This window comes from Etheostoma cragini, chromosome 2, assembly GCF_013103735.1.
Source record: "Etheostoma cragini isolate CJK2018 chromosome 2, CSU_Ecrag_1.0, whole genome shotgun sequence".
Taxonomy (NCBI): Eukaryota; Metazoa; Chordata; class Actinopteri; order Perciformes; family Percidae; genus Etheostoma; species Etheostoma cragini.
Window position 1 is genome coordinate 6,907,879 of NC_048408.1, and position 16,090 is coordinate 6,923,968.

A 16,090-nucleotide genomic window follows, 5' to 3' on the forward strand; every position below is an offset into this window, starting at 1 on the left:
CACACATACCGCTTAGAATTAAGGCCAAAAAGTTCTATCTTGGTCTCATCAGACCAGAGGATTTTATTTATCACCATCAACAAAGAGTGAAAAATTTAAAGGGGTCTGAATACTTTCCATACCCACTGTATATATTGCCCATTCCTTAGTCTTCTGTAGTCTCTTACACATATAAACACATCCTTGTCTTCTTGCATGCTTAGAGTTGTAACAGCTGCTTGAACCCTGTACATACAATTAGTGTAAGTGCTGTCTGTCAGTAATCAACCAGTTCTTGAAAATGGATGTATCTTGTCTGGGTTTACACATCTTGTGTTCCTCTAACAGATTATGGATGCACAGCTGTGCGGATACTGTACTGCAGTCATGCCCACTTAACATACTTCTGAAATACTCAGACTACTGCCAAATGTTAGATTTCTGGAATGAAAAAAATCAGAAACACTACTGCTCTACAGTGGCTCTATAAATGGGACTTGGAGATGACAATTACAATTGTAACAAAATGCATTACACTATTGACACACTACATGAAGAATCATCACATAGAAAAAAACAAACGCTAACTAGACTCTGTTAACAACTTCAAATACCTTTTATTTATTTATAACAAGCTGCATCTCAGTTGTGACACTGAGATGATTTGTAAGAAGGGTCCGCAACATTTCTTCTGCATCTGGATATTTATCCTTTTTTATAGGAAGAATGGTGAAAACTGGGATTCTGACACGAATCTACAATATGTCGAACATTACGTGTGCAGCAAGCATTTAGTTACCATGTCTAATGTCAGTTTTACTATATGTCTGTAAGTTAAGGTAACACACGTAACGTTGGACATGTTGTTAGCTTAGTGTCAGGATCCTACAGTCTCCGCATTCTTCCTGCTGATTCCTCACGTCTGTATCCACTCTTGTCTTAATAAAGCCCAGTTTTTAGGTTAGAACAACTTAAGCTTAAGGGGCGGCTGTGGCTCAGTGGTAGAGCGGTTGCCTGCCAATCGGAAGGTTGGCGGTTTGATCCCCGCCCCTGCAGTCATTGTCGAAGTGTCCTTGGGCAAGATGCTGAACCCCGAGTTGCCCCCGGTGCTGCGCATCGGAGTGTGAATGTGTGTGAATGTTTATCTGATCAGCAGGTGGCACCTTGTACGGCAGCCCGTACAAGGTGCCACCTTGTACGGTACCACATTCATACCAAGGTATGAATGTGTGTGAATGGTGAATGTTTCCTGTAGATGTAAAAGCGCTTTGAGCAGTCGTTAAGACTGGAAAAGCGCTATATAAATACAGCGCATTTACATTTAAGCCATAGGTTCTTTGGTTGTTTGCTAGTAGATGGAATTGACGATGAGAAACCTTCACGCAATGCAAGTCAAAGGAGAGCCAAAATCTGTTTTCCCTCCCTGTGGGCGTGGCTTGCCGAGTATTACATGACGTGCTCTGTGTCTATGCAGCTATTAAGCCACAAACTCTAGCTTTTATCAATACAAAAAAAACTTAACTGGGTATAATGTAACCTGTATGGAAACAAATGCGATACATTCTCTCCCTGATGTTGCTCTGTGTCTCAGCTCTCGGGCCTACACAATCTTTGACATGAATATTCCAACTTGCAATCGTTGTTGGTCTCTCTGAGTAAGTGCTTGTAAATGTCTTCAGATGTGTTGTTATAGTACTGAGTAGTTGCCACTCTGTGCTCTGAGTCAACTGTGGGACATGCTTTGAGCGTGGCTGACACACTGCCATCTGTGTTTTGTTGTGTGTGTGGTGCAGGATCCCTGGCAGGCTCAATGACAGACGCACTCCCCTCGGAGAGCTCAACTGGATCTTCACAGCCATCACCGACACCATCGCCTGGAATGTGCTGCCTAGAGGTGAGGCTTTGCATTCCCAGACCAAACTTGTTGAATCAAATGTCACCATTGTTTTTCCACAGTTACCAATCTGGCAGAATCATTAGAGTTAACTTAAACATAAGGGGTCCTACTTTTGTCATTTTGACCACCAGTTCCATCAGTTATGATAACATTGTACTCACTAAGCAATGAAATTCGCAACATGGTGAAGACAATCAACCATTTGCTAAACTCCATCCCCTAACAATGATTCCACTCATAGCTTAGCACCAGTAAATGGGCACAGCAGGGCCACGTTCAGCCTGGACAAATAGTAGCAAACTGTTTATTACAACTGAAACGGGTGCATTGAACACCCTGCTGTGTGGGCAAGCACACTTCCTTTTTATTACCACAACTTACATACCCAGCGCTACTGATTGGGTATCACCTGTGACACCGGCACTGAACAAGAGACAACATAATCCAAAGTCCGTTGCTCACCGTTCCGAGGAAACCTGTCGATCGACCCGGAAGCTGTAATCGTTTTGCTCAGTGTTTTGGGATTGAACCCTAGGTCTAGAGTTAGGGTTGTATCTCTCTTTTTTTGCCTTTCCATAACCAAAACACTGGAGAAAAAGTGCAAGTTAAAGTTTTGAAGCCCTTTATTTCAACATGTCTAGCCAATGATGATAAATGAAATGACCAGCATGGTTCCTCTTACATGGAGCCAAAATTAGGGCACCTAATAAAACCAGTAGTGAAGCATCAGCAATACTAAAACTTTAAGAAACCTCCCTAGTGGTTGAAAATGGTAAATATATGTTGATATAAAACACCAGAACTGCAGTGCGTGCAGGTTGGCTCCTCAAATGGAGATTAATTGTGTTTGTGTCTTGCACAGCAATTGGGCGTGGGGGGGATATCATTTCAACTGTTATTTTGTAGCCGCAAGTGCAAGTATGCCCACACGTACACACTCAAGCAAAACTCTGCATTATGACCACACAAACATACTCACACACACCGCCACGTACCATCACCCACAGGCTCAGCTTGCCCAGGTGAAAAGACTCACTGTCTTACTCTCATTCTGTAACTGTTTTCTTTTGGGTGCAGCACACATACGTTCTCTCATTGTTTACATCTCTTGTATGCAGTACACATTCAGTCAGACTCCCGTGAGACAAACTGTATCCCAGCTAGAAAAGAAATGTGACAATGCTGATGGCTGCCAAAGCCACTTAAACCCTCGGGGCTCTACTGTTAATGAAGCAGCCCACATCAGAGAGAATCCCTGTAATTAAAGCGCTGCACACTTAATCCACACGCACACACACACACACACACACACACACACACACACACACACAAACACACACACACACACACACACACACTCACACTTACACACACATAGTGTGTCTCACTATCTTTTTGGGGACCCGTCATTGACATAATGCATGCTAAATGCCTAACCTTAACCCTTACCCTATTCATTCCCTAATTCTAATCCTAAAACCAGGTCTTAACCCTCAAACAGCCCTTTAAAGTTGTGGGGTCCAGTATTTTTGCTCCACAAAGATGTCCGGACCCCACAAGTATAATGTATTTCCGGTTTTTGGGCCCCATAAATGTAGTTAAACGACAAATGCAAACGGAAAATAAGGGCATCACAGGGAATCATAAGCCCCAGACTGGCATGTGAATGGACTGGCCCCATTAAAGTGAATTAGTGAATACATTAATGAGCTGATGACCAATCCCTTTAATCTGCATGTCAGGCTCCTCTATATGTCTTTTTATCCTCTATATTCTGTAAGCATACTCACAAGCTACCCTGTTTTCTCCCCACTGGCCACTTTGCTTTACTTAAATTTCTTTCTTTCACCCAGTTCGATTTTCATTCAGCGGCACATTTTCTTTACTTATTATCCCAGTCATTTTTTCTTTCAGTGTCTCATGTCTCTTTTTGACATGACGGATCCTTTCTGTTCTGGCTTTCTGTCCTTAGATTTGTTCCAGAAGTTGTTTCGTCAGGACCTGCTGGTGGCCAGCTTGTTCCGTAATTTCCTGTTAGCAGAGAGGATAATGAGGTCGTACAACTGTACACCGGTCAGCAGTCCCCGTCTGCCCCCAACATACATGCACGCCATGTGGTAAGACACACACACACACACACACACCCACAGAGCTCAGGGCTTGGTTTCATGCACACATCTACACAGATGCCCTTGGCTTTGTAGAGCAGAACACAAGGCTCTGCTGTTTGTTCATGCGCACTGAAGTTAGAGAAAGAACAGACTTAAACAGATACAGTCTTTTATGAGACAAGCAACAGACAATGTTGTGTTATTTAAGGTGTGGTATGTATACTTATTGAACTATTGATTCCAAATTGTTACATTTAAACAGCAATTGAGAGACAAAAGAAATGCATTCTACTTGGTCACTTATGCACAAAAAGCAAATCTGTCCCTGGGCTTATTTGCAAAAAGGTTATGGTTTTGCCCGCTCTAAACCAGTTTTTCACTCTTAAAAACAGCTATTAACAATGTACTTTTGTGTTTGTGTGACCATGTAGTTTAGTTTTGTGATTTTTCTTATAAACATAGATAATTGGAAAAAATGTGTTGCCAAAGTAAAATATTTCTAGCAGCCCTTGCTGCTCTGCTTTACAAAGCTTAAAGGAATACTTAAAGGAATACTCTATGAAGGTAGATATTGGGCAAAATGCAAGAGCTTTTTGTGGATTTGACGCAAGAACTTAAAGGTCCAATATGTAATATTTTTACTGTAATAAATTCATTGACCCCAATGCATCATCAGATATTAAGGAAACATGCCAAGTTGAAATACTTTATTTTCTCTAGTATTTTCTCCTTTAAAAATGTCTGTCTGTGTTTGGGCCTGTGTGTTGGTAGCCCAGCTGCCCAGTTTAAAAGCCAGGCCGGAATTGGGAACAGTGCTCCTCGTGAACACAGGCTTTTATGACTGTCAATATAGCCAGCATCTAACGTTAGCTACTCCGCTGTGGAGTAATATCTGGATAATGAGACAAGCGTCTAGCAACGCTGTTGGACGCTGTGGTCTCAACCAACTTTATCTGGCTAATTTCCTGTTCCAGGATTAATGTAAAATAATGTCAAAAGTTGTGCATCGGCCCTTTAAATACACAAGCTGTTGTATTAAGTGACATTTTACAGGACCCAAATTGATCATACAAAACAAACTAAATTAAATGCTTTAATGCTCCCGTTTACTCAAAGGAAATGCCGCCAAGGAGGTGTGAGCCAAAACACATAAGCGTTTCAGTTGCTTACACAACATATGCATACACCTCATTCCTGCTGAGTATATTTTCCGTAATTTATGTATCTGTTATTTCTCTATGTTGACTATAGCCAGTGTTGCTGTATATGTTGCTCTCTGCCTCATAGCTTGAGGCAGATATTACAGTGTCTTCACTGACAGCAGCCTCTGTCAACCATGAATGCCGTGCAGACAGACACAAGACGAGTTGCATGTGGAGTAGAGGCATTGCTGTTGCTTTGAACGCACGCACACACACATGCATGCACACACACACAACCTGCAGCCAAATATGTCAATTTTTTTAAGCTACAAGATAACGCCTGTTCTCTTGGGGATAGTAAAAGACTTACTGGGGCATGTTGGACATCTCTTGTTGTAGTATACATGTCAGATTTAGTTTAAAAGCAGTGGCACAACAGAAGTAAAAGTAATTCTACCAAAGAAAAAAAAGTCTGTCTTTGTATTGTTAAACAACACTAGTCGTGGCCAGGTTGGGACAGTGGTAAAGCAGGCGTGCATGTACGTCGAGGTTTATGCCTCGATGCAGAGGTCCAGGGTTTGAATCTGACCTGTGACAATATTCTGCGGGAAAGCGGAAAAGCCCAAAAATAATCTTTTTAAAAACCAAAAAAAAAAAAAAAAATCTATGGAAGCCCTTAAAGGCAAGGTGGGATAAAAAAAGTATTTTTGGGCATCGTCCTCCTACGTACTGTACAAGTTAAACTTAGGTTTTTGCCAATAGTATGTCCTGTGTAGGAGAAAAAGTGATTTATTCTGTACAAATCTAAGAGTTTAAGAGTATTGTCCCTTTTACTCACGTAGCTTGAGACAGACGTTCTTGCAGTGATTTACAATGTTCTACCTTCTACCTGATTAGTCCTTCATGTATTCTCATTTGTAGAACAGTATACAGAGGTGCTGCAAAGCAGCCATTGACTTGTCATGCTCCTCCACACTGTAAGAAACATTACCTCATCATCTATCTCCCTTTACTTACACAAATACCGCTCCTACTATCGGTTGTTTCTCTTCTTGGTCTTCTATAAATGCCCCCTCCCACTCATTATCTGGCCTGTGTAAAAAGCAAAAAAAAAGAAAGCTCTCTCATTCTCTTTGCCTCGAGAAGCAACTTGTTGTGTAACACCCTTACATCACTTGTTATAAAGAACATTGCTCCTTGCTCGTTGAGCGAGCAATAGTCCTTCTTCCCCACTCGTAGCCATTATTTTAGATTGTGGGTATATTGCACTGTTTACCGCCAAAGAAATTGGGATGTGCACTTTGGTTTTTTTCTTAGCATTACATGCGCTATTGAGAAGGACGGGATAACAACAGAGTGGTGGTAAACAAGACTGAGGGAACAATAAAAAATGGAAGTGCCAGAGCTAAAAGGCGAGTAGGAAAATAAAAGTTTGGATCAGCAAAGATCGGCGGGGGCAGAACGATGGAGAGGGGGGTATTAAGCAATTTGGGGGCTCGTTGATCGATGTTGGTGCCTGGACACAAACAGCAATTGTTATTCAGATGGAGCACAGTAGGGGAGCGCAGATAAACCCGGGGTTGATTACTCCCCTGTGGGCAGTTAAAGTGTGGCTGTGCGCCTTCTTCCTTTGTGTGTTTGTGAGTGTGCGTTTCTGCACAGCTCTCTGCAGGCAACAAGGGGGGGGGAAGCTTAGTCAGCAGCCAACCGGTCCCCCACGCTCCTCTGTTGTCGGCTGTCCCCTCATCTCACACACCATGCACACACACAGGCACGGACAGGTTTTGGTGATGAGTTACTCATTCGTATTGGCAGACATCATCCGAGGTAATGCTGCCATCTCAAGCGGTGCGGCAGCCTCGTCCCTGCGAGCGTGTCTTCGCTGATTAGACGGCTCTAGCTGCTTGTTTCCTCACCGTCGGATTACATAAACACCAGCGGGGAGGGATGCTTATTGGCAAAATTTCTACAAAGATTCCAATTTCAGTACTTCAACTTACAAAACCTTTCAAACAAAAAAACCTTTTATGATACTTTCTTGTTTAAGGAAAGCACATTTGGAGATGGTTATTGTATGAGTGGCCTTTATTTGTGTCATCTTGTTTTTGCCTGTTAGGACATTCGGACAAAAATGTTTTTGCCTCAAATTCTTCTATAAATTACATAACAATGTAAAGGGCTTATTGCACAATTTCATTTTTCCACTGCTTTCTTTTATCTGTCAAAACCTTGAGTTTACCTAAAGAATTTCCTGCTCAACCCTCAACTGTTCAATCTCTTAACACTATTCACATAAATAAATATTACAAACATACAACACATAAAGAAAAACAGGCTGAAAGAGAACAAACAGATAAGACATGTAAGTGAATCTGACACCGTGTCTTTTTTGCTAATCAGCCTTAAGCAAGCATTGGAAAAGTACAGCCATCAAACGCTTTCATAGCTGTCGGCTATCAGAGTAGAGAATACAGTAAACCAGCACTTTACTTGTTTAGTGGTACTAAATGTACAGTGTAGGTTTCCTGGTTTCCTGATTTAATAAATGGCCCTTGATTTATTTATTTTTTTCTTATTAACATGGAAAATTGGTTAAGTGTTACTAAATAGTGTAGGTTTTAGTTTGTCTCTGAATAAATGCTGCAGAAAGAAAGTTCTCGTGTCTTGCTTCTCAAAATCGCAACAAAACACACAGAGCGTGTGGGAGAGCAGCGGTCACTTGGAAAAACTCAGACAGATAGGGAGGACCTAGTTGGGACTTTCAGGTGTGAAAGCCCCCTTACAGGCACAGGAATACGGTACAAGCACAGGTCTTTGCTTCAAATCTAGAGGGTATGTTTCAGTTCAACCAGCGTGTACAGCGATCTGAGTTTAATATGGTCTAATCCCTCTGAAGTCAGGCCTTTTAATGGCAGCAGAGACTTTGCAGAATGAGTAACACCTGTTCTTAATATTGCAGTATTGTTTTGTTGTCGCATGTTTTTGCCTGCTGGAGCAACAGCCGAATTAGTAATTTCTCCCAATTAGCCCAAAGTTGTACCAGCTGACATGAATGCTGTAGTAAATTCCCCGTTGGTTGGCTTTTTTAACAATTTAAAAGGGGTTGATTTAAGTAGTTTTTAATTAGACGACAAAAGTTTTTCAACAACGTGCTTCACTATTTACGTCACATCACGGCAATGGATTAATTGTTCCTTGAACACTGTGGTGTTGAAAGGGTAAATTATCTATGTCTATTATATTCCTCCCAGCTTTATGGAGAAAAGCTGTTTGAGCATAATAAATAGAGCGATCACTGTGCCACTTGTTTAGCATCACGGTACATGGCAGTGCATCTACCAGGAACATGACTCCTGTGCTACCTCTAACTCCTGCTAATTGAGAGGCAAAAGCCCCGATGAGGCCCTGAGCTCTATTTTCTGCGAGAAAAAGGAGCCGGAAAAAGTGGAATGAAAAGGGAGACAAACCGAAAGAATAGAGAAGCTGCGATACGTTTTGATGGGAGTTGCAAAACCCCATGAATTAGATATGATGACCATGAGAGAGCGTTAGTGTTTAGAAAGGGATTAAAGGCTCCTTGCTGCCCTCTCCAGGACCTCGGGCTGGGATTTTAAAGAGGTGTGTGCGCACAGGGAAGGGAGGGAGAAAACGTAGCTGAGTGCGAGTGTTAGTGAGGAAAGCAAAAGTAATGAGTTAGGCGGTGGTTCTCAAAGTGGGGTCCTTGAAGGGGTTCCATGGGGTCACCATCAACAAGGGGAATACTTCATTTTCTCTATAATTTCATCCATAAGTAACACAATGACAGATTGTACGACTATTTTGCTTATGGGTTATATTCACTTTCTATAATAAACCCTGGGAAAAAAATTCTTATCAGACGGGGGTCCGTGGTCTAAGTTGTGTAATTTTAAGGGTCCTTGATGTGTAAACGTTTGAGAAAGTATAGAATCACTAAGAGTCCTAGAGCTATAATGAATTTGTTTGTTTTGCTTCAGGTCATAATTGGATTCCTTTTCTTTTGAATTGTAATAATAATAATTGTGTGTGTGTGTGTCTCTGTGTCCTCTCTACAGGCAAGCGTGGGACCTTGCCGTGGACATATGCCTCTCTCAGCTGCCTACCATCATTGAGGAGGGCACCGCCTTCAGAGTAAGTGTGTGTGTGCGTGCGTTTGTATGCGTGTGTGTGTGAATATTAGGAAAACAAAAAACAAAGCTGCAAAGCTTTTCAGATTCACTGGAGGAGTGGAAAGATGCTCCATTTGTACAGGTTAGTGGTCACTGGTTATCCTGCGTTGATTGATGGCTCTCATCTCGGATCTGTCCACCACTCCCGCCTGTATACTGCAAGAGTTCATGTTTGCACTGTGAGTTCTCCACCACCAGCATCTCTATCAATCTATCAAACACACACACACACACACACACACATACACACACGCACACATTCCCAGTGTATAACATTGTAAAACGTCAGGTCTAATAATTCAAGTGAGAGTGTCAAATAAAACGTTGTTTCTGAAACCACTGGTCCTTGCACTTTTTGCCCATTTTCTCCGTTATATTTACTGACACGGCAGGGGACTGAGATGGAGATGCTGAGTGTAATGGAAACACGCTGCAAGAGGCTGATTGAACTGATGATGACTGAAGATATCTGGGTCAACAAGACATTTTTGTGTATGAGTGAGAGCAGACACTTAGCAGATCCTGAACAGACCACAGAGCAGCAACATGTGCTTTGTAATGCAAACCCACCCAAGGAACTCTGTAGACAGAGAGAGTGAGAGCAGAGCGCCTTGGCCCGATGTTAGCACTTTTATTTGGGCCCTTTCTCTCCTCCACCTGGCCGTCGGAGGTGGGCATCTTCTCCATTGCTCCCCCGGGAGCAGTTTGTCCTCCTCTCCTTCCTCCTGCACTCGGGCCGAAAACACTTTCCGGCACCGTAATTGGGCCTCTGAGGACTACTAAAGGAAATCATCCCTCTCTGTCTTGCTCCCTCTTTCAGGCGCCTTTACTGATTGCAGGCTCCATTCTCTGTTATTTTCTTTAAGCTCACTGTCCTCACTATCAGCAGAAAAGAAGACCTACACTCGGACAGTTCCTTTCACCCCTTTAGAGCAGTCCCTGTGTCCAGTATTACCAGTACAGTAAGTATTATTGGATAGAGGGTCTTTTTTTCTCTCACCAGCCACTGCTGCTAGTGCTCTGTGTACATTGACGGAATTTACAAAGAAGAAAGTTTGAAATATTTTCCAGGATATAGATGAGCGGCTGTGGCTCAGTGGTAGAGCGGTTGTCTGCCAATCGGAAGGTTGGGGGTTCAATCCCTGGCCCTGCAGTCCCATGTCGAAGTGTCCTTGGGCAAGACACTGAACCCCGAGATGCCCCCAATGCTGCGCATTTGAATGTGTGTGAGTGTTTATCTGATGTGCAGGTGGCACCTTGTATGGGAGCCTCGGCCACAGTGTATGAATGTGTGTGAATGGTGAATGTTTCCTGTAGATGTAAAAGCGCTTTGAGCAGTCTTTAAGACTAGAAAAGCTCTATGTAAATACAGCACATTTACATTTACATACACAATGAACCAGGGTCGTAGATGCAGTGTTCCAGGCTGTACAGGGAATGGAGACACTTCTCATAGTCTTTTCCATCTTGTTGTCTTGATAATACAGTGTGTTTTTGTAATAATGCTGAACCAGTAATCAACCGGGCCTTGTTATAAACGTTTCATTTATATACTTGAACTGCTAACCGTGGTATCAAATTGGCCTCACCTCTCCATCCCTCTGATTCTCAACCGGCCATGGTCAACTCTGTAAATGTTCATTGCATTTTGCAAAGAATATATATTGAGGCACATTGCATGAAGGCCAGGATGGTCAATCATACAGGTTATGTCCTCAGGAACATGGGTCATTCTTCTTATGACCACTAAAAACAAACACAATGAGCCTGTTGTTTATTTCATAATGTTAAATGAGTAGATAGCATAAAGTAGCTTGAGTTAATGTATCTCTCTCTAGTTTTAGTTACCTCAGGTATTTCTCGGCAACATATACTTTCTCTCTCCAGGGGCATTTGTGCACAGTTTCCACAAGTACACAAGCCACGGTAAGATGGATGTACTGTAGTTTTAATTTGACGTATTACTACATGTTAAGAAGGTAATATTCTCATAGTCAGGTGACCTAATCAGCAGGATGGTAGTTCCAAGATAACATTAGACCTACTGACACAGGCGAGAGTAATGATAATACTTTAGACGTGGCATACAAACTGAACAGAAATAGTAGTCTCCTGTCCAGCTAAATGGACGTCCTGTTGTAAGATAACATATACTACATGGCAAAGAATGTACGTAACTCATAATCATAATCACAATACATCCCTATTCAGCAGGAGAGTATACGGTAACAATAATACAATAGTGACTTTGAAGACTTTCAATGTGAGCAGCTCTATGAAATGCCCACTACAAAGTGGCCACATACTTTTCAGCCAACTGGACATCTTGACTGAAATTGCGAGGATACAAGTTAATAAATTAATAACTTATGTTGCTTACGATTGGTAAATACAATCCTAATACAAAGTTATGCTTGTGAGTATTACGCTAGTATAACAATGAACGGCTAATGTTGGACTATGTGCTGAAGATGCAGTTAAATGCTAAATGACTAATCTTACCAGTCTGAAGGAGTCATCCAATCTCCTGGCAGGTTGCTCCTCTATATCTAATCCTTCCTCTGATTCAGGCTCAAACAGATACCGTTCAACACCTAAAGTATGCATGCTTTCGCCACCTTGGATGTTTCAGTGCGAGCTGTTGGTTATTTCCAATCAGCGTGCAGCTTTTTTAAAAATTCATGAGCAGACCATATAAGGCAGAACACCTCTCGTTTCAATCATGGTCAATTTAAGAGGGTGGCATGAGGGCCAAAAGAACAGCAAAAGCGACATTTTCAGCCCAACAAATGTGAAATACTCTACATAACCATTCTATCACCCATTTAATTAAAGTTGGCTATGGCGTGTTACAATTTACTTGAAGAACTAGCTGGGGCGGCCCGGGCCGCCATGCTTAGGCTGCGGGCTGCACAGTAGATTACAGCTGTGCTCCTGTGTTGGGCAGTGGCACCGTACCTCAGCGACCAGTGGAACAATAGTACACTTATGTAGGCCTATATGCCACATGCCAAAGTGGCTGGTAAGAGTGACTGTGTTACCCACCCCAGTGCCAGATTTTACCCACATTTGGCTGGTTCTGCGGATGCCAATGTCAAGCCCCGAAAGATATCTTTTATATATCTTTAGTTGAGCTTAGTATTGTCCTAAAACAAAGTCCTTTTTTGTCACCTTCACTTTTACGGTATAGGTTAGATTGTCCTTTCAAAATGTCTCCAAATGTTGTCCTCTTACTGTCCAGCCAGTGTGACAGAAGAGAGGAGTTGATACATTTATCTGACTTGTCTTCAATTATTACCATGTGCAAAGAGCAATGGGTTTACAAAGCAGCAGTGAGTCAAAGTGCTTTTTTTCACCCAGGGTCTTGCCTCTCAGGCTACATGTAGTCTGCCCTACTTTATTGAATTCAATTTTATTTTTTAGTGTCAAATCATAACAGAAGTCATCTCAGCTCACTTTACAGATAGAGTAGGTCTGCACCCCACTATGTAATTTACAGAGACCCAACAATTCCCACAAGAGCATACATTTGGTGCGACAGTGGCGAGGAAGAACTTCCTTCCAGGCAGAAACCTCTGGGAGAGAGAGAGAGGGATGGAATGACACGGTGAACAGTGGCAACTATAGTGACCGTAATAATAGCTGTGCAGGGCGTAGAGCAGGACCACGGTTGCAGCTGCAAATGCGATCCAGGTGCCACCACAATCCAAGGAAACCTGTGTGGCAAGAAAGCACAAGGACCCTAAGTCTGTAACCTGCAGTAATGGGGCATGAATGCACACAGATATTGGCAGAGCTCCTTGAATCTTTATCACACAGCCTGAGAGAGAGTGCAGACACTAATCAGGACTGAAATAAGCACCTCCACCTTCTTTGCACTATTTTGGGTAAACAAAAATCATTCCTTGAAGAAAGGCCTTTGAAAGATTTAAAGATCTCTAAATATAATAAATATTTTCATCTTGTTTAGAATTTTTATTTTTAGTTTTATCCCACTGCCGATGCAGTAGGCTTAGTGAAACAGTACAGAGTTTTACATTTCCACCCCAAAATACAACATTATACCCACTGTTTGAGGCATTCAGCTCAGTATCTTAGCTCGGCCCATAACCATCAAACACCACCTTTTTTAATGTATCAGTGAATGTGTGTGTAAAGCTATTAAGCTTTGATTATGCAAAAATTAAGTAAGGCATCCAGCCGCGAAGCGTTGATATTTTCCCCTCTGCATCCATCAACAGTCTACACAACACTGTCGTAATTCCCGCTGCAATATTAACACTGCGATCTATAGCTCTGCGGCCAGCAACCAATCAATCAGGCAAACTGCCATGGCAGCAGAGCAAGAGATGGAAGGTGATCATGATAGATCAGGATTTATGTCGTTACTGCAGTGCTGTGTCACTTCTTAGCTTACCGTGTCAGGGCTTGGATGAAATGATAAGCTAGTCACTGCAGACTGGCTCATTACTGTGTGTGTGTGTGTGTGTGTGTGTGTGTGTGTGTGTGTAAGAGAGAGTGAGAGAATGAGTAAGCTTAAATTCCTTATAATCGTGATAGACTGTGTGGGTTTCTTTTGTTTCCACAGCACAGTCCTTTCTTTGCGGAGCAGCTGACGGCGTTTCAGGTGTGGTTGACGATGGGCGTGGAGAACAGAAACCCTCCTGAGCAGCTGCCAATCGTGCTGCAGGTACACACACACACACACACACACACACACGCACACATGCACGCACAAACCTCCAATCTCCCTCTCTCTTTTGATTTCAATTGTTTGCTAGATTAGCCTGATATTACTTTTCATTTAGTACATTACAAGTTATATACAGCATTTTTCTTTCCTCCGCCTTTCTATCTCTTTCTCTTTCTGTCTGTTTAATTCTGTGATTTTTGATAATTTTGAGTTTTTTGTGAAAACATTTTTTATAAGTAGTCAATACTGATGGCTGTAGGAACCGAGGTTTCAGAACCTAGAGACTGTAACTGAAGTGTTGAGACTGGATATGAAATACAGAACTTGGGATTAAAGCCACTGTAATGGTGGAATATGCTGCTACACCTAATGCAGACTGTTGCGTTGCTTTCTTCACTCATTGTCTCATGCTTTGCTTATTTTGTTTTCCTACCACAAACATTCCCTCTTTATTCTGTCTGTAATTGACTTAATTGAATTGAATTAATCTCACCTCGCTGACATCACCAATCAATCATTTATGTTTGATTCATTCTGAAATGCCATTTCTTCAACAGATGGACGAAGCCCCTAATGTTACAGATTCCATATTAGAAAAGGGCTTCATTCTCCATCATGCTTGAGTAATCTGAGCGCTGCAAAAGCATCTCGATCACCAACACACATCACCTGCCACTATTAGCTCAGAATATTCCTATTACAGCAATACTTTTCTACTTTTTCATACTGTCTCGCTGCTCTCCCTCTCTTTATTTAATTTCACCGCCCTCCCTTTATACAAGGACACTCTTTCCTCCAGGAAAGAAAATCAAGCTCAGCTTTCACAGGCCAGTTTTCTTCATTTCATCACTGCAACAAAGCCTGGGACACAACCAGCGGCTGCTGTGTTCCCTGTAGTGGTGTTAAATGTCTTTGGGATGCTTTAATGAGGGTGAAATCTGGCTAAAACCTTGCTGTGTACGTCAGCTGTTGAGTTACAGCGGTCGGATGTTTCCCCCCCTCCCACTCCCTCGTCCACCCACCCCCATCCCATGGGGTTGTACAGTTGTGATGTTTTATTATATCACAGCGTAGTAATGGTACCGCTGTCCGTGTTGAATGGTAATTTCCTGCTGACTCAGCGCATTGCGAGCCGCAGCCCGTCCATACAGCAGTTCTGTCCGGACCCGTTAGAAGCTGAGGAAAAGGAAGACTGATTGGAGAAGTGTGTGTGTGTGTGTGTGTCTGTCTGTCTGTCTGTCTGTGTGTCTGTGTGTGTGTGTGTGCGTGGATTGAAAGAGAGAGAGGACGTACAGCAGCAGTAGCCTGTAAGATTACGCAACATTATGCAGCTTTACATCGTGAGGGCAAAGTAATCTCGAGGCTCCTTCCTGCTCTGATGTAACGGATGGACACATAAACTTGTTTTATAACCTTTTAAGCGCACATTTGCATAAGATTGAAGTCAAAAAGACGAGCACAGAAGGATTTGCGATTCTAATGCAAAAAAAAAATAATCTGGCTATATGTGAAAGATGCCGTCAATAGCAAGAAATGGGCAACAGAGTGTGCTCCATCAATAATGCTCTTTAATGAAATGAGCAAACGGAGGACAACAGAGCTCAGGGATTCAAGATACGATGCGGCGTTGTCTTGACAACAGCCATTCCATCCAGGAAAGATTAACAGATTTTCCAAAAGGGATTACAACGTCTCTTAAAGTGGGGCTACGGTAACAGCAGCAGACTGCCATTCACACGCATTTGCCAATAGGCATCGGTGATGTGATTTCAGGCACTCACGTGATGACATGACAGCGTGTGTCTCACAGCTCGCACACACAGCATGATGATGCAAAGTACTCACTCAACACACTAAAGGAGATCACAGTGAAGGTGTTATGCCAATTAGGGACACCCCCCCCACCCACCCAACACACACACTCACATATTCATACACATTTTAATATAGCAGCATTGCTTTGGGATTTTCATCCCTGCTATGATGAAAGTACATCATGTGTGTCAATCAATGTGTGTGTGTGTGTGTGTGTGTGTGTGTGTGTGTGTGTGTGTGTGTGTGTGTGTGTGTGTGTGTGTGTG

At 42.4% G+C, this 16,090-nt stretch overlaps 2 protein-coding genes and 1 long non-coding RNA gene across 6 annotated transcripts in view; 2 read left to right on the plus strand and 1 right to left on the minus strand.

Moving 5' to 3' along the window:
• The window catches only part of LOC117956277 (excitatory amino acid transporter 3-like), a 381,877-nt gene that overhangs the window by 218,756 nt on the left and 147,031 nt on the right, over window positions 1-16,090 (minus strand). The gene's annotated exons all lie outside the window — the stretch shown is intronic.
• The window catches only part of rptor (regulatory associated protein of MTOR, complex 1), a 184,551-nt gene that overhangs the window by 96,711 nt on the left and 71,750 nt on the right, over window positions 1-16,090 (plus strand). For all 4 annotated transcript variants that reach the window (XM_034891052.1, XM_034891060.1, XM_034891069.1 and 1 more), the window contains exons 9-12: window positions 1,773-1,873; window positions 3,849-3,993; window positions 9,203-9,278; window positions 13,905-14,006. In XM_034891052.1, coding sequence (XP_034746943.1) covers window positions 1,773-1,873; window positions 3,849-3,993; window positions 9,203-9,278; window positions 13,905-14,006 — 424 coding nt within the window. The remainder of the gene's footprint in view (window positions 1-1,772; window positions 1,874-3,848; window positions 3,994-9,202; window positions 9,279-13,904; window positions 14,007-16,090) is intronic.
• LOC117956381 lies at window positions 7,595-7,851 on the plus strand. Its single transcript, XR_004659240.1, has 2 exons — window positions 7,595-7,649; window positions 7,745-7,851. It is a non-coding gene; the product is annotated as an uncharacterized LOC117956381 (long non-coding RNA).